Genomic DNA, 21,204 nt, shown 5'->3' on the forward strand with positions numbered 1-21,204 from the left:
ATGCAAATTAAGAAATGTAGCTTTTTATTGGATTTTTATCGACTGCTGAATGACAGCGCCGGTCGTTTGAGAGGGTCAGTAGTGACATGGACATGGACATCTGTTTTGAGAATCGCAATCGGAATGCCTCCTCCTATGCCCCCAGAACCTCCCCCTGAAATGTCAATTTGGGCTGACTTCAATGTTGTGCTAATTGAAATCAAGTGTCTAACAATCTATCTATCTGTCTGGAAATTTCGGGATGTAGGGCTCGATGAGGCACAGTAGGCAAACTGATGACTCAGGGGCCGAAAACTAAGAAAATAAATTTCTGTTTTCTTCATTGGGTTTATTCATTTGCATTGCACGTCTGTGTTTGCCTTAGCTGGCTGTGGTCTGCTTTTGTTTTTAATAAATTTTAATTTCGGGCTAAAGTATTACTCAAGGGGATTCCAAGAATCACCGGGATAGTCAGGCGTGGGCCGAAATAAAATATGAAACATAACTTATGCACTTCTGTGGTCTGCCTTTGACAAAAGGGTTAAACCAGACTTGGTTGTGGGTGTGTGGACACTAGGGTGATGCATCTGGGTGTGTCCTACGACCACAACACGTAGCTCTTTCGGCCAAGATCAAGACAAAAGATGGCTGGCACAAAAAGACGGCGAAGAGTCAAGGTCGGCAGTCAACTTTATGTACTTTTCATTATCTCTTTTAGATATATGCGACTTGAAAAACGGGAGAAAATGTCTTTAAGTACACTGGGTTGGGCAGATTCTGTTCAATAAATTCTGAAGAACTGCACTTTATAGTAGTAAGTCTAGGATTTATTAAGGAAATGCATACATAGTCATACTGAGCTTAATAAAAACAATAATAAAACGATCGTTAAAATGTCTTATATATCGAATGGTATCTTGAATTCCGGTTGAGCCATTTTCATTTTTAATTTAACGCTCTGTCATTCACTTAATGACCCAAAAAATATTTTAATTAGTTTTAAGTTCAATGCAAGTATTCAATACTTGCAATCTATTTTCTGTGTGCTTAATCATTTGCTTGTATGTTTAATTAAAAATCTCCAAATAACACTAAAGACCACATCAAATAAAATAAATTGCATACTTAATATTAGCAGCCGCATTAAGCCACCGCTTGAAGGATTTCTTTTTGTGATCCGAAAAGGAGTGGCCCCATCAATCAGTGCGGTTAATCAAACAATCACTCAATCACACTTCCTGCTTGCCATTGAATTCCTCTTTTGTATCTAAAATCCTTAGTTTATTTCTTTGTGCGACAGCCATATCAAAATATTTAATTGCAATACAAAAGAAGACATAACACTTGATTCGTCGAGTAGGGAACCTCCAGATGGGGGGGAATTTGTGGGGCATTTGAGGAAGACAGCCAGAGGACGGCATTCCAGCACGTTTGAGTGCGTATAAATCAAAATATAAGAACAATATAACGCGAAATTTAGCATCGCAACGAAGGAAACCGAATCAGAATGAATCGCAGTGGAGACGGGCATCGGCATGCATTTCAAATGATTCAGCTTGGACTTCCAGCCGAAGAATCAGTGCAAGTGGAGATTACTGCCTGCGCAATGTCTACCCCGATGGGTCAGACACTATCGTTTAGGCCTGACCCTCTGATTCATCCGGTTAAAAAACGGAACCGGGATCGAAGAGTAACTGTTGTGTTATCCAAACAAAATGAGGAAGATCCCAGAGACACTCGCGAAAAGGGGGTGCTGACAGGGAAGGACGCTGGCATCAAACTCAACGCATCTGAATGACTGGCATTTCGGATCGGAACGACATCCGATTTCGCATCGCCTTGCGTCCGACCATATAAAAGAATCTAAGCTGAGCCCCACCAGCCTCAGTCTAGCACAAAAAACGCACAACGAACTTGCAGTTACTGAGCAGCTTGCTGCAGCAAGGCAAATCTTAGAAGCACATATAGTATATGCATATTTAAACAAATTACCGAGTTTTAAAACAAATTAATTTGTGCTTCCGCTGCGTGAAAAGCTTTCCGCTATCGAAAAAGTGCGAATAAGTTGGAGAACTGAGAGTGAGAGAGAAAGCAACGCCCTCAAGTGAATCATAAGTGGATCTAACAGTTAGCGAAAAGCTCACTAACAGCAAGCTAGAGGTGAGTCCTATTTAGACTAGCCCCTGTTGCTTAGCTAAGGATTAGGGTGAAGTGAATTATCAATATTTATTTTTTCTTTATTCCAAATTTATTAAATTTGAATGTATTCTAAAATTATTGAAACAAATTGATATGTACCAATTAGCTTTGAAGAATATTCTAAAGTCAAATAAGATCCAATCACCCATTTGATTTCTGTGCATAATTAACAGTCAGCTATGAGCTTACTTGCTGCTAGTCCTAGCCATAAAAAGATCTTTTTCTTTAATCCTGTTCCTCTGTAATCACATGCATTCTTAACAGTCAGCTATAAGCTTACTAACTGTTAGTCCTAGCCACAAAAGAGCTTTTCCTCCAATCCTGTTGCTTTGTAATCAAATGTTTAACTAGCAGTCAGCTATAAGCTTACTAACTGTTAGTCCTAGCCAGAAAAGAGCTTTTCCTCTAATCCTGTTGCTCTGTAATCACATGCAAAGGACGAAGGGCAAGGGGCGTCTAACTATTTTCAACCACCAAAACTAGGATTCCACCTATGACAATGTGTGTATGTGTGTGTGTGTGTGTGTGAGCGTGTTTTTATGATTATTCGCGTGACTCGTAAACTAGAGGCGAACACAAGCAAAGTTTCTGGCCATTAGACTCACACACCCGCAGACTGGGCACAAAAACAAGAAGTAGGGGTAGTACGAAGACGACGACTCGAACATTATTTAGCTGCCACCACAAAGGCACAAAGCTGAAACAGAAAACAGAAAACAGAAAACAGCAAAGCCAGACGAGTCGCAATCGGAACTTGCTGTGAATCGGTCGCTTTCGCATATCGCACCTCTCGGAATAAGTTGTTTTTAGCAGAAAGTTGGGAATATTTCTGCAGTTAGCCAGAACAAGAATATGGATAAGACCCAATCATAGCAAATTTGCCCTCTAAAGTGAGAGAGTGATAGTGACTAGAGTTTGCCTAGCTCTTATCTAACTTCGAAGATCTAATCGCAATCGGTCGCAGATAATGGCTGATAAAGTTTAAAACAACTCAGTGAAGAACTTAAAGAAAACAAAAGCCGCTTTGTACAATATTTGTTGGGGAAACACGAGTAACCGACTTGATTATTTCACAAAGTTAAGTTTATGCAAGTTCTGTTTGCTCAATTCGAACAGGCAGTTTTCGTCTGCTCTGCCTTATGGTAAGTATATTAATTTAAATGACTCATCTCCGCTGGGGAGTTCCACTTTCTCAATGGGCAAAGTGGTCACAATGGGCATCATCAACAGCCGAAAGTGATCATTTGTTTGCACTTGGCATTTGACATTGCGATTGCGGCCCCACTGTAAAGACCCGGCCTAAACAATCATCACGTAGCCTAGCCACTTTGTAACATTCCGATACATGAATACATATAATTATATAGATTCATCAGATACTTCATATATCGCTGCCAAACGACTATCAAAGCCTGACCGTGACGTGATTGAGTTTTAGAAATAGTTTTTCGCACTCAAAGTCAGAGAGTCGCGCACTCCATTCAAATAAATATATACTATATTCATATACAATTAGCATTATCGGCCTAATCTGTATGACAATTATATGTTCTGCTTGGCTAGGTGCCACAGTTCAAAGGCAATGGCAAAAGTCAATGCGAAATCGCTTGTGGTGTGGTGTGGAAAAGTTCATTTCACTGCCGGCGAAGGCAACAAACCTTAATGCCGGGGGGCATGGTCTAAAAATACCATAAATAGTTGTCATTAAAGGCAGAAGCAGCTCATAAATATTTCATTGTCCCAATGGCAGGGCACAAACTGCATCGCACAGCAGGCGACGACAACAAGTCAACTTGTCCACAGCCATAACAGAAGAATGAACACATATATATGTACATATATCCAAATGTATATATGCCCAGGGATCAGAACAGAACAGATGGGGAAGTTGGTGGGGCTCTTAAAGAGGCAACTGACAGCAGACCAGATGCACTTGGTCCATGGAATGGATAAGTGGCAGCAACAGCATCGGATTTGTCTCACAGCCCTCGCTTTGTTCTGCCAACTTTTGCCCCGTTCTGCCAAGTTCTGCCAAGTACTGCCAGTTCCATAAAGCGAATCTCGACTTGTCGTTAAGGCAAAATGCCGCCTATTATCTGGCTGTCGGATTTACTTTTCGCTTTTTAGCTGCATGCCCAGCTGAAACCTTTGGCTTGGGCTGGTAAACAATTGTTCCGGGCGATTAATAGAGATTTGTTTGCGCTTAGGTAGCAATTTACTTCACGTGGCCCGCCGGCTCTGGACTCGGATTCTGACTCACCGAAAATTGCACTCAATTGAAACTAATGGGATGGCACTGACGTACTCTGGAATATTTTATTGATTCTCAGAAGAAGATACGCAGAGATGAATAGCTTATTAGCACTGGTGGCTGGTGCTAATAGGCGGGTCTTGAAAGCACATATGCGATCCAGATGATTTATAAAAGCAGATAGAGGAAACAAATCACTTCATTCATTTAAATCCGAATTTGTTACTGGCACTTACAAACTATTGTATTCATTAAATCTTTAATAAAAATAAAAAAAAAAATATTAAAAAAGGAAATATTTTAATACTTTATAGCTCACATGTAGTAATAAACTTTTATTCATTTTGTGACTTCACGCCTGCTACCTAAATATATTTGGCTTATCTTTTCTGGAGCATGTCACATTTAACATTTAATAATCATTCAAATGTTGAAGAGGATTTCCTTTCTTATTCATCCAAATTGTTTTTTAATATTGTTTATTTATTCTGAAATTACTTAACTGTGTGTCTTTTGTTGATATGGTGTATTACTCATTAATTTCGTTACGTCACAAAACATTTGTGTCTTTTAAAATATGCTATATTAAAAAAATAAATTATTATTTGTAGGAGACTTGTCAAACACATTTTTAATAAGTTTATCAATTTTGTTTTTAATATTTAAAGTTCATGAGACAATCATTTAAACCGCTAAGTCCAACACACTTTGCAGTTTTGTGAGTGCCCATAAGCACATCTTTAGCCCCAATAAAATGAGATTATCATTTATGAACTTAATCATTTACGCATTACTCATACGCTCATTGAGAAATCGCTTGGACACGGGGAATCCAAACCGCAGATTCATTCATAAATATTTTTTTCTGTTAGGTGCGAGACGTGGCGGAAATTCATTTGAAATCGAATGCGATTTTTAAGAAACAAAAGCTGTTAAGTTTTAACTGTTTGCCCAGGGGAAAAGGGAATACGTTAAACCTCAAGACAAACTGTCAATTGCCACTGAGTGTTTTTTTTTTGTGGCCACTGCGGCTGCTGTATGACACATATGTGGATGATTCCAAGAAGCCGCATTACTCATACGCCCCCCTCTCCCCAGAGTGGTGATGTCGGGGGAGCGGGAAGGGACAACTTCGATTATTGGCAACAGGTTTCCAAAGGTCCCCACCGCCACGGAATCTCCAGTTAGCATCGCCTCCGTTAAGAAAAAAGCTTTTCCCCTTGCTTTTATTTTTTGTCTCCCAAAAGCTCAAAACACGATCGGTACCGCCTCTGCCGTAGTCGGCGTCGCAGTCGCAGTTGCCGTCGCTGCGGACTGCAACAGTCGTAGTCGTTTGCCAGCGACCGCTGAAGATCAGTTGAAATTTGCGCGCTGCTCAGGGCGGATGTGTTTAGCGGCGAGAAATACAAAATAAACAGAAACGAAGTCTAACCCGAAATCATATATTAACCTAAGCAAATAACGCTTCAATCCGTTCAAAAGAAGATATTTCGAAAAGTGAACCAGTTCAGTTTTGAGTTTTGTTTTTGAACGCGGAAACAAGCGGCAAAATGGAAGTGCCAGCGGGCAATTAGTGCAGCCAGACATAAAGACACACAGTCAGCAGAGTCACTCGAAATTAAAGTAGAAACAAAAGGACTGCGATTATAAATTATAAATAATAAACAACGACAACACATCCACAGCGGAATACGCAGCGACGACAGCTACAACAAACAACAACAGCAACAACAACAACAACAACAGCCACAAGAGGAGAAAAAAGAAAAATGTATGTGCCCGAGAGCTAATTAATTAATTTGTAAGTGTTGCAAGCAACATGCAGGCAACAAAGGCAACAATAATAGTTCATTGATCTGCAAATGCATCCCACTCGGCTTGGCTCGACTTGGCTTGGCAGTTAATTGAAAAGGTCAAGAAGCGGGAGCAAACTGATAAATCAGCCCATTAATCAGGCCCACACACACCCTATGTGCACTCCACTTTGGAGGTGAACTTGAACACCAAATCCAATTTGGAAGTATTTCGAAATGGGCAACAGCTACTTGCACAACTTAACGATACCGCAACCGATACGACTGGGTGCTATCACTAAGGTCAAGTTCTAGTAACACTTGGACACACAGCCCGTCCGAGTTATACACCCAAATATTTATTTGGTACTTCACAACATAACTCCCAGCCGATCCCCATCATATCTTATCGCTCACATGGCATATTCACCCGCTGATAAGGTGAAGAATGCCAAAAGGCTATGGCAAGTGGATTTTTTTGGGGGTATTTTTCAATGGACGTCATAGAGACGGGCGGTTTGGCAAAACTGGTTGGCATCTAAAATCATTTATTATTATAATTTATTTGTAAACGAGCTTTGCCATCCATAAATTTGACTCACGATCGCTTCTTCGAAGCACTGCGATTCAGAGAAGATTAAATGGAACCGGCTAACCGGTTTGCTGGCCAAATCTACCTTATCAGCTTTAAGCAAAAGCCTGTTTATGACCCAATTTAGAACATCGCGCACACACCCAGACGTGTGCTACATGTTGTATACGTAACCATTATGATAAAAACAAAAACAGGGCAAACTTTCGCGTAGAATGCAATTGCGCCATCGATTCATTTGGCCAAGCACTCAAAACTAGCTTTTATTGATCCAACAAGCGAGTGAAATGCGTTCATTGTTATGACAACCCCATGTGGCCTAACCCATCCTCTCCACTTTCCCCTTCACCCCATCATCAGCGGAGTTAACCACACGGCGCTAACCTTAAACTGTCAGCCAGCCGACCTTCAACCCACCCCAAAACATTTGCCCAAAAAAAAAAAAGAGAAAATGGGAATTGTTTATGGTATTTGCTTAGCAGAAATTATTGTAATCAGATAACAGCAGGCCAATGGGGTGTGCGTATATTCATTATATATTTGCATGTTCATTTGGCTGGATCTAGCGGCTAATTGCCGTACATAAAAAAGCCTGTTAAAAGTGTCCGCTCAGAAATCCCCAGCGATTAGTCAGCAACAACAAGGCAGACTTTACTGTACAGTAGATATATATATATCACATATTCGGAAAGGTGCCTGCCACACGGCGTATACTTGATACTACTTATCGCACTTTCCAGCCCGTCATTTCTGCTGATGTCACACAAGTACAATGGGGACAAGACTGAGACAGATCAGCATAGGTGCAAGATATAGTGGGATAAACATGTCCATAAACATTATTGTTTATATAGTAGCGATTTCTGGCACTTGTCTCGCGCCCTAGGTCAACATTCGTCCATATCAAGTGAATTATATGATGGCTATTTTTAGCACATTAAATATCTGAATATCAACAAAAGGCCCCACAATCCTTTACGGTTATGGCCAACTTGATATTTACCAGTCTAAAATTAAGCTCTAATTGGAGTCTAAACTTACACACAAGAGCCGTTTATGACGTCCAAGCTAGCCAGACATCAGACCACATGACTTCTATATCTTGGCCGATCAAAATATCAGGCACCGGACAGATGGGGGGCTCAACGAATCCGAAATACTCTACGTGGGGATTACGCAGATATGGTGTTTAATTGTGCAAATGTTTGTCTGTGATAAGGGGATATTCTCAGGCCGATGGCTTAATGGCTTTACAAGATGTGAGAGTGCAGTTTGTGGGCTCAAAATAAAAAGCGTGCTACGAGCAAACATAATAAAGGGTATACTACCGCTCAGTTTGGTCACCTCAAGTGTGGCCCCACTCGAGTTGTACTATTTTCTACTACGCCTTGGAGTAGCAAACCTCCGATTCTCGGCAACGCCGGCCACTTCCGTTTGCCGTTCCACCTGCCACAAAGAATGTGTGCCACATTCAACCTGTTGGAAAGTGGGAGTGGCATTTCCGTTCGCCCTTTTGCACTTGTACTTGGCCTGGTCCCTTTTCCATTCTAGCCTGTTCCTGTTTGCTGCTTTATTACTTGGCCGCCGGCTTTATGAAATATTAATTGACCTTTTTTTTGCCTTTGCAGTGATATAAAGTTCAAAGTGCTACCAGCAAGTGGAACTACATGACAATTAGACCAACAACGGGAATAATAACAAGCAACAGCAAAAACAGCAACAAAATGACAAACTGCCAAAGTTCAGTGTTCGTAGTCGTAGGCACCCTGCTTTCAATTCTGGCAGCGGCACAAACGGCACCAGTATCCACCACCACACAGGCAGAGGTGAGTAAATAATTAAGTTATTAACAAAACACAAAAAAAAAACAGTGTAATGGTTCCCAGTAAATTGCTAAATTAAATAAACATTCATCTAAAATTTATACAAAAGTTTGTAATGCACACAATGTAAGGCATGCAATCAGTAACAAAAAAAGAGAATATAATACTAACCAGTGTTAAATATTCTTTTAATAAAAAAAGAACACAGCAGGGCACAACATATATACTAGAAAGAAATGGAAATTGAAAAAGCTTGGGATGTTTATACTCAAAAACAAAAAAGGGTATTATATTAACATCAAGCAAATAACATTTCTGTATTGAAGGGAACTGTAAACAGTAAATTGCTAAATTAAATAAACATTTTTCGATTCATCTATAAATTATATAAAAGCTTGTAATGCTTTTCCTCATGCACTGCTCAAAACGTAAAGCATGCAATCGGCAACAAAAAAGGGAATATAATAATAACAAGTACTAAATAATTGAGTAATAATAATATCATTAAAACAAGAAAGAAATCGAAAATATAAACGCTTGTACATTCAGAGAAAAAACATGACAAATTCAAATATGTTCACTTTGAAATAAATATTTACGGTACTGATCAATTGGGTAACACTTTCTTTTTTTATAACACAAAGTACTTTACAATTTGAGTATTAAAGGAAACTCAGGGCACAGCATTTAAACAGGAAAGAATTCGAAATGGAAATGAATCAGAATCAGAATAGAGTCAGTTTGTTGCTCTTGAGATAGCCGCTTTGTCTGGCTCTGCCTAGCCCGATATTATGTATTATATATACTATATAGTTTATATGGCCACTATGCGGCTTTACTTCCGATTTGCATGACAGGCGTGCCAGGCGCTCAGAGTTTCGAGCTGGTTGCATTTGGAAATTATACTTAATCTTACACTAGACATACTACACTGTGCATACGGGTATCTGGTGGAAATATTTGGTATTCACGAGTGTGACTGTGCAACAGGCTCACGCGCATCGCATGTCAACGGGAATTTTTATTCCACTCACACACTCGATTTTGGCCCGGCTCAGAGGTTCTGGCCTTAGCCTTAGTCGGATGGTCGGAAAAGTGCATGTCCGCCGGCTAATTGCAGTCCGATTATTGCTATCGTTATCGCTCGTGACATTGTTGGCTTTCCACCAGGAAAACTCACACGCCCTTGACTGGCCAGCACAATGATTTAAATGCATTCCCTTAAATGAATGTCATTTCTCAATGATCTTAAAGTGGTGAAATATCTGTAGTAATAAGAAGTACTATCACTGATTGGCATAATTGCAACCCATGATATTTTTAGAAATTCCCCCTCTTTATTTCACTAAGTGCCATTAAATTTGCCTAAGATTCTTAGAAGAGATTCAAAAACACATTTAAAATTCAAGCTCGACGTGCTTATCACCGGCCAAATATACATTTTTTGTTTAAGCTCCCATAAATACAAAAAATATTGCATATACTAAATAAAAAGTTTTACAAATGCCTTTTAATTTTAGAAATGATTCAGAAGTAGTAAAAGACTTCTCAAGTTGTCTGCGGGTACTAAAAATTGCAAAACTTTCTTTTACCAACCCTATTGATATTTGATGTTTAAAAATAAAAAAATGAAAACAATAAAATCATTGACAACAATGCTAGTTAAAATAAAAATACGAATTAAAATTTTTTTAAACAATTTTATGAAGATTACAAAGTAATAACAGATAAGTGCATAGCCATTATATAAAATTTTTTTGGATTGCTACATGTGATTCAGAAGCATTAACTTCAAATTACTTAACAAAAAAAATTGATAACATAACGCCATAAATTAAAGCTTTCCATTAATCGAATTATTCCTCCTCGCCAGCAACTTGATTTCCACGCTTTCAATTTATAAATATTTATCTCCGGTTAATTGCTTGTCATGATTGCTGTTTAGCTGTTTAGCCGAATGTAATTACCATTTACAATTTCAACAATTGCTGCAGCATCGGCACGTTTGCACTTGGAGCTATCTACCCGAAGCTTATCACGTTTACTGGCCACAGACTTGCATAAATTAGTTGGGAAAAATGGGGAGAATCGATGCCAGAACTTCCTGATTAGCCATTTGCGATTGCCTGCCTCTCACAAATGATTTAGCCAATCGATTCTATTCGATTTGATTCGCTTTGATTCTGGGCCCCAGCACGCATAAGCGCGTGCTTAACATTGTTTTTAGGTTTTATTTATGTTTTACGTGAGTGGCTAATTGGTATGTTGGCCGCGTTGCCTATAACTTGGCTCGTTGTCGCTGGCCAGTCGCCCCAAAAGCGGCTAAAAGGCGACACTCAACCGCCGTGTGTGACGTGTTCGTCTCTCCAATGTCAGGTTCTTTGTTCCCCGCAGAACGCTTTCTAATAAATCTCCCCGGAGAATGCAAATCGTGCAGACCACCGATGGAGCAAGGAGGAAATCGTGATTTGATATGTTTTCCACATACTCATTAGTTATCCTCATTGATTAGATCTGTTGCGATCGGATCGGAACAGGAAAAACTATATCCATTACCAAGTGAGTCATCGGTCTGGAGAGCAAGTATACAAAATAGAGCTGTCAAAAGGTTAATTACTCGTTCGAATGAACGAAATTGAAATGAGCTCAGGCATTCGTCATCGCTGTGGGCGAACAAAATAGGCACAACACGCCTAAGAAACTCGTAAAACTTTCCTGGTTTCTAAATTACACAAAATTAAAGCAATCTTTAGGAAAATCCATTCGTGTATTAGGCTAATTTACACTTTCCCAACTCACTTTTCTGGGCAAACAAACCAATCAATAGTGTGTGTTTTTCGCCAAGTTTGATTGATTTGCCTATGAATTAGTTGCGTGCGACCTTCGCGAGGTGCCAAAAGCACAAAGGCTGCAACAGCCTTGCCGTTGCTGGCAAACAAATAGTCAGAATAGACAGTTTTTGCTGCGCCAACATCCTTTCTCCTTTTCAGACTTCCCTAAGGTCAGCCATAGCTTAGCATTTCACGCGTCTTGCCATAAACAACCGCCTAAAACGGCTTGCAATAAAATCCTTTTTTTCCAGACTTTTGCATGAATAGCGCTTTTTATTGTCCGGTTATCTTAGCATCTTGACGCTTATTTATCGCTATGTGAATTAGCCACTTGCAGGGGGGGCGAAAAAAAGCTGGCCGAGAAAAAAGTGGTAGAAAGACACCTTTTTTTGTGTATGGCGTATGGAAATGTCAAATATTTTGTGGGAGTTTCCTGGGCCAACCCACTTTGGAAACCCTTCAGGTAAATGTCAAGGAATTTGTCTGAGCTGAATTATGTGTTTTATGTGTCTAGAGAGCTGGAGTTTTAAATGTCCAGTTTGTTGCTTAAATTTAAAAGTTCTTTCTGCGCAAAAGCCTTGCCTTTATGTACAAACTCTACGCTTCGTAACCCAATTTAGTTGGCCAAAACCAGCTCGAAATTCTTTCAATTTAATTCCTCTCTCTTTGGTCCTGAATTAAATTGAAATCGTTATACAACTTACAGCTGCATTTAAGACTGCCCAGTTGGCCCAGTTTGTGTTTTACTTTTCCTTTGGTTTCAGTTTTCGGTTTTGGCTTTCGTTATAGTTTTGAGTTTTCTTTTCCAATCTGCCCGTTATAGAAAACCAAAAAGAAATGCCGCCAAATGAGGCGCCTGCGCTTCGATTTGCGGCTGAGGTGCGAGGGGTAATGATGTAATCGCCGGGTTAAAAAAGCATTTAAACAAGTTAAGCCTGTTTGCTAGTTGGCAGCGAGATTGGACAACGCAAATTGCATGCGCAGTGGCGGTGGGAAAATCGCAGGGAGAAACCTCCGCTATTTGCCTTTAATTGTCGCAGACACTTTCGTTTATGCACGTGCCACGCAAATATTTGTGCAACTAGGTCTAGGTTTGTTTGCAACCCATTTGCAAGGGGAATTAGTTGTTAGAACCCTACCATATCCCCCTATATATCGGAATAAAAGTCAATGACCCCCGGTGACCCACATTGCGAACGCAAACTAACCACGCACCCCCGAAAAACGGATAAACGAAGAGGGTAAACCCCAGAGTTTTCCCACTCTCGATGGCCAATAATTTTCTCATCAATTTCCACGAAACCGGGCACGTCGGCGGTTATATACGAGAAGTATACACAAAACGTTACTTGTTTATAATTTATGCATGTCCTGTTCTTGTTTCGTACGGAAATAAACGAGTACGCCTTCAATTTAAATGGGTGGAAGTTCATTGACCCCGAGGAGCAGTTCCCTCTTGGTTTGCTTACCTGCAAAAGCCATTTCCACCTTTCGAAATCAAATCAAGTCGGCAGCTCTGCAACTCTGCAACTTTGCAAACTTTGCACCTGTGCAAATTGTGTTAAATATTTGAAGGTTGCATTGCAATTGTAGCATACTTTCCGGGGCTCACAAACACATGTGTGCATACACATGCCCATCTGCAGTTTTGCTTTGGGTCTCAAGCCCCCGTGGGCCATTTCCCACAAGTTCAACTCCTTCGGCCAAGTAAACCAGGCAAGCAGGTCAACCATCTGAATAGATATTTTCCCTGGCAAACTGGTAGTTACTATTTGTGCTACACAAACAAAAAGGTATATAGATTCACTGGATTTCCAAGGCTTAGTTTGTATCAAGAAAAGTTTTGATATAATATACCATGTATTTATTTCGAATATACATATACTTGAAAAAGATTTACTTCTTAAAACATTTAATTCCTTTACCGAAGTTTATTTGTTTGCCATACTTGCTAAATTCCTTAATAGACTTTTTCCTTTGAAATTTTATTGTTTTGATAATCAATTATTAATCATTAAATTCATTTACAGACTTTTTCCTTTGTAACTTTTTTGTTCTGATAAACAATTATAAATCAGGCTCCCTTAAATACATTTTGAATACATAAAATTCCTTAATCAAAGTTTGCTAAATTCTTTTATAGACCTTAAAACTATTTTGTTTTGATAAGCAATTATAAATCAGACTGTTTGAAATTCAAGTAATCTTATTTTCTATTATTTTTCAACACTCACATAGTTTTTAATGTTTTAGACTTTTTTCCAGTGCACTTGTAGTAAGTAACTCAGTAAAATATCTAGAGTGCTGGGGCGTGGCGAAAGCCATTCTTTGTTGACATTTTTGTTTTGATTATCCGCCAAACAGAGGCGGGCAAAAAAAAACACAATTTGTGTCAATGTCCAATAATAAATTGAAGTGCAATTTCAACGCCCTCTGAAACGTGACCCAACTGCAGTGCCGTGGCCCTCACCCCTTGCAGTCCGTGTAATTTCAAATAATTTGCATGGCCACGGAGCATCTGATCGTCCGAATCCCCGCGAGAATCGCTAATCACATGCAAGTGCACGTATATCTCAATCGATGCGGATGCATTCGGCCCATGAAGTCGTGGCAATGGAACAGGTGTAATGCGGAGTCGAGTAGTCCGATGACTCCCGAAAAAATAAAGTCTATGAAAAACGTTCAATTAGTGGACAAACATTTCCGTTTTAGCCCCGACTACTTCCGTTTGCCTGGTGACGCACTCACTTTTGAATGGAAGAAATGCGTCAGAAATGACTCAATTACGGACAGGTTGGGTAGTCTTTTGTTTGCTGCCAATGGGGAGTTATCTTATCGATGGAAGATAACCGAAAGAGCTCATGTCTGAGGCCCCGAACAATGCATTTGATTGCTGTCAGTCGTCTGTTTGTTCTATGACAAAAGCTGCATTACAATCCCAAGAAACTGGCATAACACCTTTTCACTGATTTCTGGGTAATCAAGGTGTTCGTGAGGGGGAGGCATTCTCCATTCTCCATTCGCCATTCGCCATTCGGCATTGTGCACTGCGAGTAATTATGTTAATTGCATAAAGAAGAGGCATTCCTAAGGTCGCCGTGGATGAGTCAATCCGACTGACTGTCAGTCAAAGTGTTCTGAATCTGAATCTGAATCTGAATTTCGAGTGGATCTCTTGAGAGATGAGTGAAAGATACTTTCCACTTGAACCCCGCTTTGTTTACAGTTCGTTTACCTTTTGTGCTGACCCAGCTGATCGCTGGTAGAAATACTGGTAGTCAACCCACCCAGAAAAAAAGATCACAGAGCCACTGGCAGAAGACGCGACTTGAATGGTTAAGGTAATAAACCAGCTAAATGTTTACTTCCTCGCAGGCGGAAAGAACACAATAAAATTAACAGTCAGCTGGCATTATGCAAGATTCGGCAAATCATTATACAACATGTACCTATACTTATATACCTATATGTGAGTTGCGGCGGCGTCATTAAGAATGTGCGACACATAAACGGCTGCTGAACCTGATCCACATGCCAAATCGAATTGTATACGCTTCTGCCAAAAACGTCAAGCGCATAAAACTCTAGGCCCGCTGTAAGACAATTTTCCGTTGTAATTGGCCAGACAACAAATTCTATTTAGCTAGTGAGCAGCTAACTGTTAGGCTAACCTCGCATTGTTCTCCAGTCATCGCACAAGTGCACTTCCCTGATGGGCAAACTGTTTTCATTCGATATCTCAATGTTACAATTTACAATTTACAATTTACAATTAACAATTAGCAAACGAAACGCTTCCTTAATGTTACCGATGCTCGACGGGGATCGATTAAGAGTTTTCACACCTTCGCCAGTCACGTATGGCTATGGCCATATATACATATAATACATTGTATATACATATTGAGCATACGCAGTGGGGGCCCCCTCTCCCCAGCGGTTCATTTATATAAATTATAAGCCACTGTGGCAGTCATAAATTATGCAAGTCAGATGGACAGTGTGAGGAGTAGCCAGGACATGCCGTTGCCGGCCAAACTGATGGCCATAAATCAAGTTGGCCCCAAGGGGTGGCCATCGGGCGCAGCCCATTGATCTTTGCAGTCATTCAACCACCGTTTCCCCTCTCCCCCAGATCTATCTGTCCCAGTTTGGCTATCTACCCGCCTCAGCGCGCAATCCGGCGAGCAGTGGCCTGCACGACCAGCAGACATGGGTGAGTGCCATCGAGGAGTTCCAGAGCTTCGCGGGCTTGAACATCACCGGCGAGCTGGACTCGGAGACCATGAAGCTGATGTCCCTGCCACGCTGCGGAGTGAGGGATCGCGTGGGCACCGGCGACAGTCGCTCCAAGCGGTATGCCCTGCAGGGCAGTCGCTGGCGTGTGAAGAACCTCACCTACAAGATCTCCAAGTACCCCAAGCGACTGAAGCGCGTGGACGTGGACGCGGAGATCGGTCGCGCATTCGCCGTGTGGTCCGAGGACACCGATCTGACCTTCACCAGGAAGACCTCCGGCCCCGTGCACATCGAGATCAAGTGAGTAGTTGGTTTGGTTGATATTACAGTTAAATAAGAAATAAAGCAAACTTATGTAGGGTGAAGTTAATATACCTTTGATGCTATTGGAAAAATTAAATATTTTATAAAAAGACTGTATTTCGATGTATGATAAAAGAAAAGTTAAGTCTTGTTCATGCGGTTTAGTGATTAAATATATTCTTTTAAGAAGTCTTACTGCTAAGGATACTTACCACTCTACCCCCCTTCCTAACCAGGTTCGTGGAGAGCGAGCATGGTGATGGCGATGCCTTCGATGGTCAGGGTGGCACCCTGGCCCACGCCTTCTTCCCCGTCTTTGGCGGAGATGCCCACTTCGACGATGCCGAACTGTGGACCATTGGCTCGCCGCGTGGCACCAATCTCTTCCAGGTGGCTGCCCATGAGTTCGGTCACTCCCTGGGTCTGTCCCACTCCGACCAGAGCTCGGCCCTGATGGCTCCCTTCTATCGCGGCTTCGAGCCCGTCTTCAAGCTGGACGAGGACGACAAGGCGGCCATTCAGTCGCTGTACGGCAGGAAGACCAACCAGCTGAGACCCACCAATGTCTATCCGGCCACCACGCAGCGCCCGTTCACTCCGCCGAAGGTGCCACTGGACGACTCCATCTGCAAGGACTCCAAGGTCGACACGCTGTTCAATTCGGCGCAGGGCGAGACCTATGCCTTCAAGGGCGACAAGTACTACAAGCTGACCACAGACTCCGTGGAGGAGGGCTATCCGCAGCTGATCTCCAAGGGCTGGCCAGGATTGCCGGGCAACATCGATGCGGCCTTCACGTACAAGAACGGCAAGACGTACTTCTTCAAGGGCACTCAGTACTGGCGGTACCAGGGTCGCCAGATGGACGGCGTCTATCCGAAGGAGATCAGCGAGGGATTCACGGGCATTCCCGATCATGTGGATGCGGCCATGGTTTGGGGGGGCAATGGCAAGATCTACTTCTTCAAGGGCAGCAAGTTCTGGCGCTTCGATCCGGCCAAGAGGCCGCCGGTGAAGGCCAGCTATCCCAAGCCCATCTCCAACTGGGAGGGAGTGCCCAATAATCTGGATGCAGCACTCAAGTACACCAATGGCTACACGTACTTCTTCAAGGGCAGCCAGTACTACCGATTCCACGATGCCCGATTTGCTGTGAGTAAAGCAAACTTTACAAACTAACTTAGTTATTTAACTATACATTTATAACCTTTAGGTGGACTCGGCCACGCCCCCCTTCCCCAGACCCACCGCCCACTGGTGGTTCGGCTGCAAGAACACGCCCTCGTCCACAGGTAATATCGTCGAGGGTTCGGACAACGAGTTCGAACAGCACTCCATGATCGAGCATGCCGACGATGGTAATGGTGATGACTTCGACGCAGGTGAGTGGGACCGACTCCGCGGTAGTTTTGTTTGAGCCCAAATCGAATCGAATTGAATAGATCGAATGGATCCACGATCATCGAATCGAAAAACTTTGTAAAGTCAAAAAGATCTCATAGAAAGAAGTCTTGTATTTGTATGAGTTGTTACTTAGCGACAAGCAGTTACGAGTCATGAAATGATAATGATAATGATAACGATAATGATAATAATAATAAATCCTATCTATATGGTATGTTTAATTAAGTTAATGTCTATGTAGTGAAATTCTATTACTCAAGTCGAATGTGTTTGTCTTTGTTGCCTATGGAAGAAATACATTTATAATACTTATTGAAAAAAAAAAAACTAATTACCAAACTGTGTATGTCCAATGTCTTTTGCTCAGTCTATATATATATTTTGTATTTATATATATATATTGTATATTTATTAATTTCTCTATACTCTTGATTTTGTGGTGTTTTACTTTAGTTTTGTTTCAGTGTTTTCAAGCTGAGTTTTACTTGGCAGAAAACAGCTTTCTTTTAAAGTATACGACATAACTAACACCTTCAACAGAAGTAACTTTTTACTAAAACCTATATTTAATTAACATTTTAAACCAGCAGTACTAATCCCAAAACTAAACCAACTTTGCAAAACTTTTCACTTGCTAATATATGTGTGTTCTTTCCATTAACCAAACTAACCCTATCTATACATTTTGCTTTCGGTATTTTGGAATTATTTGTTTACTTTTGAACTAACCAACTCAATTTAGCATACCATGTACAAAAAAGTTTTTTAAGCCTAAGAAACAACTATTAATGAAAAAGCCATACAATAATTTAATATCTTGCTTACAGTTTAATAGCCAAGAACAAAAAATATAAAGCAATTATCAACAGCAACGACAACAGCAACAAAAACTACTGGTCAGTCGGTCTCACTAACTGTGGTCGCAGATCAATTACCACCAGAAACCATTTTCCTAGCCTATAAGTCACGATCCTAGCATGCGCACAATCTAACCAACTAAACTGTAGAGCCATCAAAACCAATATATCATTTATAGCATCTGCAATGAGTTACTAACTAAATAACCCCTAGAAAAGCAACACTATTTGTTAAACACCACAACAAGTACCAGAAATGGAAACCCCCACCCTATGGTATAAGCGTATTTCCGTATTTCCGTAGCACTAAGTATTTATACAGATATGGTACTATTAATATTCGATTTTCCACACCCCTGAACTAAACTCTTTACCCTGTAGTCCAAAAACCGCATAGACTAGAGTTCTAGTGTTTATGCGTAACCGTTTCCTTGTTTTGGCACCCACCCTTGGCACCAAATTTCAAATGGCTAAATGGCTGGGCTGAACCACACGTAAAAACCACCCACTTACCACTCACCACCCACCACACCCACACCCACTCCACCAATGTTACACTTACACACCTGAAATGCCCACGTTAATTGCATGAAGAAACCAAACCAAACCAAACCAAACCGAAAACGATTACTTACTAATCTAGAGCAAAAACAAAAGATTTACACCTGCATGGGAAGCAAAAAGTCGGCTGGGTAGGGGTATTATAGTGCTATATATGTATATATATGTGGTCCACACACATCCCGTTATGACCCACAATCGGATATTTGTACGACACTCGCTTAACAACCGCATGCACGTGCCTGGCCCATAATCGTTAAATTTGCATTCAACAAAAGCCCCAAAAAGCCGAGCTCCAAAACCCGAATTGTATACCGTCATTGTCATCTGTCTGTATGTATGTATGTATATTTCTTGCAGGCTTTAAGAGACGTGGATATAAAAACAAGAACAATTAACCACAGAGCACACAACCAGAAAAAAACACATCCAGTAAACAACTACAAGAACAGCCGAACCAAAACGAACACCAACTCCATTTACCCACCCACCCACATACTATATATCATACTATATATATCAGAAGAATTACAAAGCGAATGTGCCGCCGTTCCATAAAAAGCATATAGTAATCAAAGAAGAGCTTATTCCGAGTGCTACTGTCTTTCCTGTCTTCTTCTTCCCTCTTTCGTAGTCGTAGTCTCCATGCTCTACTGTAGTATCATCATCCAAATTTTTAGACTACTATCACATAAGTATTTGTTTGAGCACATCCCCAAGTGTCCTTCCTCGATTTATACTTTCCCGAAGAATTGTTGTATTTATGCTTTTTCTTCTCTACTTTTTTTTTTGTTTTTTAAACAAAAAATATATTATTTGCGGTTTTTGTACAAACGCACTTGGTACACACAGCACCGCAAGTGCCGAATCAGGGTATTCTGCCCGGCTGGATGTGGGGCCTAACGAACAGATTCTTCTAGAGGATCTCGTGCTCGGTCCAGCCATTAGTGTTTGTCCATCGAACCCGCTTGAGTGATCTCTGTCTGAATAAAGTAAACCATCAAATCGAAACATATATAACACATGCCACGCCCACGATCTGCGCCGCCTGCCGAAACGCCAAACCAAGCCAAATAGAAAGAAACGAGTTTACAGAGTGAAGAGTATGTTATATCAACTATTTTTATTTGATTTCCCCCCTCCCTCCCTTAAGTTACTTAAGTTATATTTATTTTTCTAATTGATTTCTTTTAATAACTCCCAACAACAATCACGTCTCCTGAAAAAAAACTTAATACAGTTCTACAACTTCTATAGCTTAGATCTAAGACACTTCCGCACAAGACATCCTTAAACTTAAATAGCTTAACGTATAACGTTACTAACTTGGTATTTTGAAATCCTGATTTTTGCCAATAGCTGTGGGCGATCACCAGTCCAACGACGAGCCCATCGCACCGGAAGTGGCCGAGCGAACCGGAAGTGGAGCCATGTCGCAAACGAAGCTGACGAGCAGCTCCGCCGTTAACACTGTGATCACCACCATCCTGATGTGCCTCGTCTCCAAACTCATCGTTAGCTAAAAGAGCCTCCGATCCCAGCGAAATATAGATAGGCAGTGCATTTTGAGAACCACACAGGAACAAAGTTTCTACAATTTTACCGCACGTTGGACACCGAAAGTGCTTAAAATTCAAATGCGTAACATCATATCGAATACGATGATAGGAAATCCAAATAAAAATAATAATGAAAAACATAAACAGAAAATCGGAAACGAAATCGAAATCGAACAGAATATCAATTGTAAATTGAGCGATCAGCATGTGAAACAGGTGCCTTATCAAATACTTTTGTTGTTGTGTAAATAAAATCAGCCTTAAATATAATGAAATAGTTTATAACATTCCACATTCTAACGACAAAAAACCGATCAGAAGTCATATCATAGCAGAAGTTCTTTATGTGTAGCCAACAACTGTTTTGGTAATGACAAATTGCGATATTAAATTTAACGAGCCATATGCAAAGAATTGGAGAGAACCAAACAAACATTATACTGAGCATTGAACGTACTTTAGTTTAGATTTAATTGTTAATGTGTGCACATGGGACATGAACTTCCGAGAGTTCCTACAGCTGTGCAACAATTTCGCAACTGTAAATGTTTTAACTTATAACGAGACGATACGTGACTTGACTTGACTTGACCATATATAAACTAATATGAAAATCATCATCGAGTACATATGATTATTGTATAAGTGATATTTAAGAGAGTCCCTTAAGCGATATTTGTTCGGGTTTAATATTTAAAACCGAAATATTATTTAACTTACGTATTATTATGTGTAATTTTAATTTGTATACCATAAATGTACGCTGAAATGAGAGAAACTGAACAAAACCGAAAAGATAACAAATAAACAAAC

At 40.6% G+C, this 21,204-nt stretch overlaps 1 protein-coding gene across 9 annotated transcripts; it reads left to right on the plus strand.

Moving 5' to 3' along the window:
- The first annotated feature begins 1,851 nt into the window (after window positions 1-1,851).
- LOC128254167 (matrix metalloproteinase-14) lies at window positions 1,852-21,191 on the plus strand. 9 transcript variants are annotated; one of them, XR_008267526.1, is made up of 7 exons: window positions 1,852-2,139; window positions 8,443-8,640; window positions 15,604-16,007; window positions 16,247-17,162; window positions 17,224-17,392; window positions 19,685-19,935; window positions 20,192-20,333. XR_008267526.1 is itself a non-coding variant. In XM_052983031.1 (6 exons), exons 2-6 carry the CDS (start codon window positions 8,482-8,484, stop codon window positions 20,353-20,355), a joined length of 1,722 nt encoding a protein of 573 aa, XP_052838991.1. In that variant the 5' UTR covers window positions 1,852-2,139; window positions 8,443-8,481; the 3' UTR covers window positions 20,356-21,191. The 9 variants fall into 9 exon arrangements, 7 of the variants coding, with proteins under 7 accessions (XP_052838991.1, XP_052838987.1, XP_052838993.1 ...); XR_008267527.1 differs by having other exon boundaries at window positions 17,224-17,302; XM_052983031.1 differs by lacking the exon at window positions 19,685-19,935 and having other exon boundaries at window positions 17,224-17,302; window positions 20,192-21,191.
- The last annotated feature ends 13 nt before the right edge of the window (window positions 21,192-21,204 follow it).

Source organism: Drosophila gunungcola, assembly GCF_025200985.1.
Source record: "Drosophila gunungcola strain Sukarami chromosome 2R unlocalized genomic scaffold, Dgunungcola_SK_2 000004F, whole genome shotgun sequence".
NCBI lineage: Eukaryota > Metazoa > Arthropoda > Insecta > Diptera > Drosophilidae > Drosophila > Drosophila gunungcola.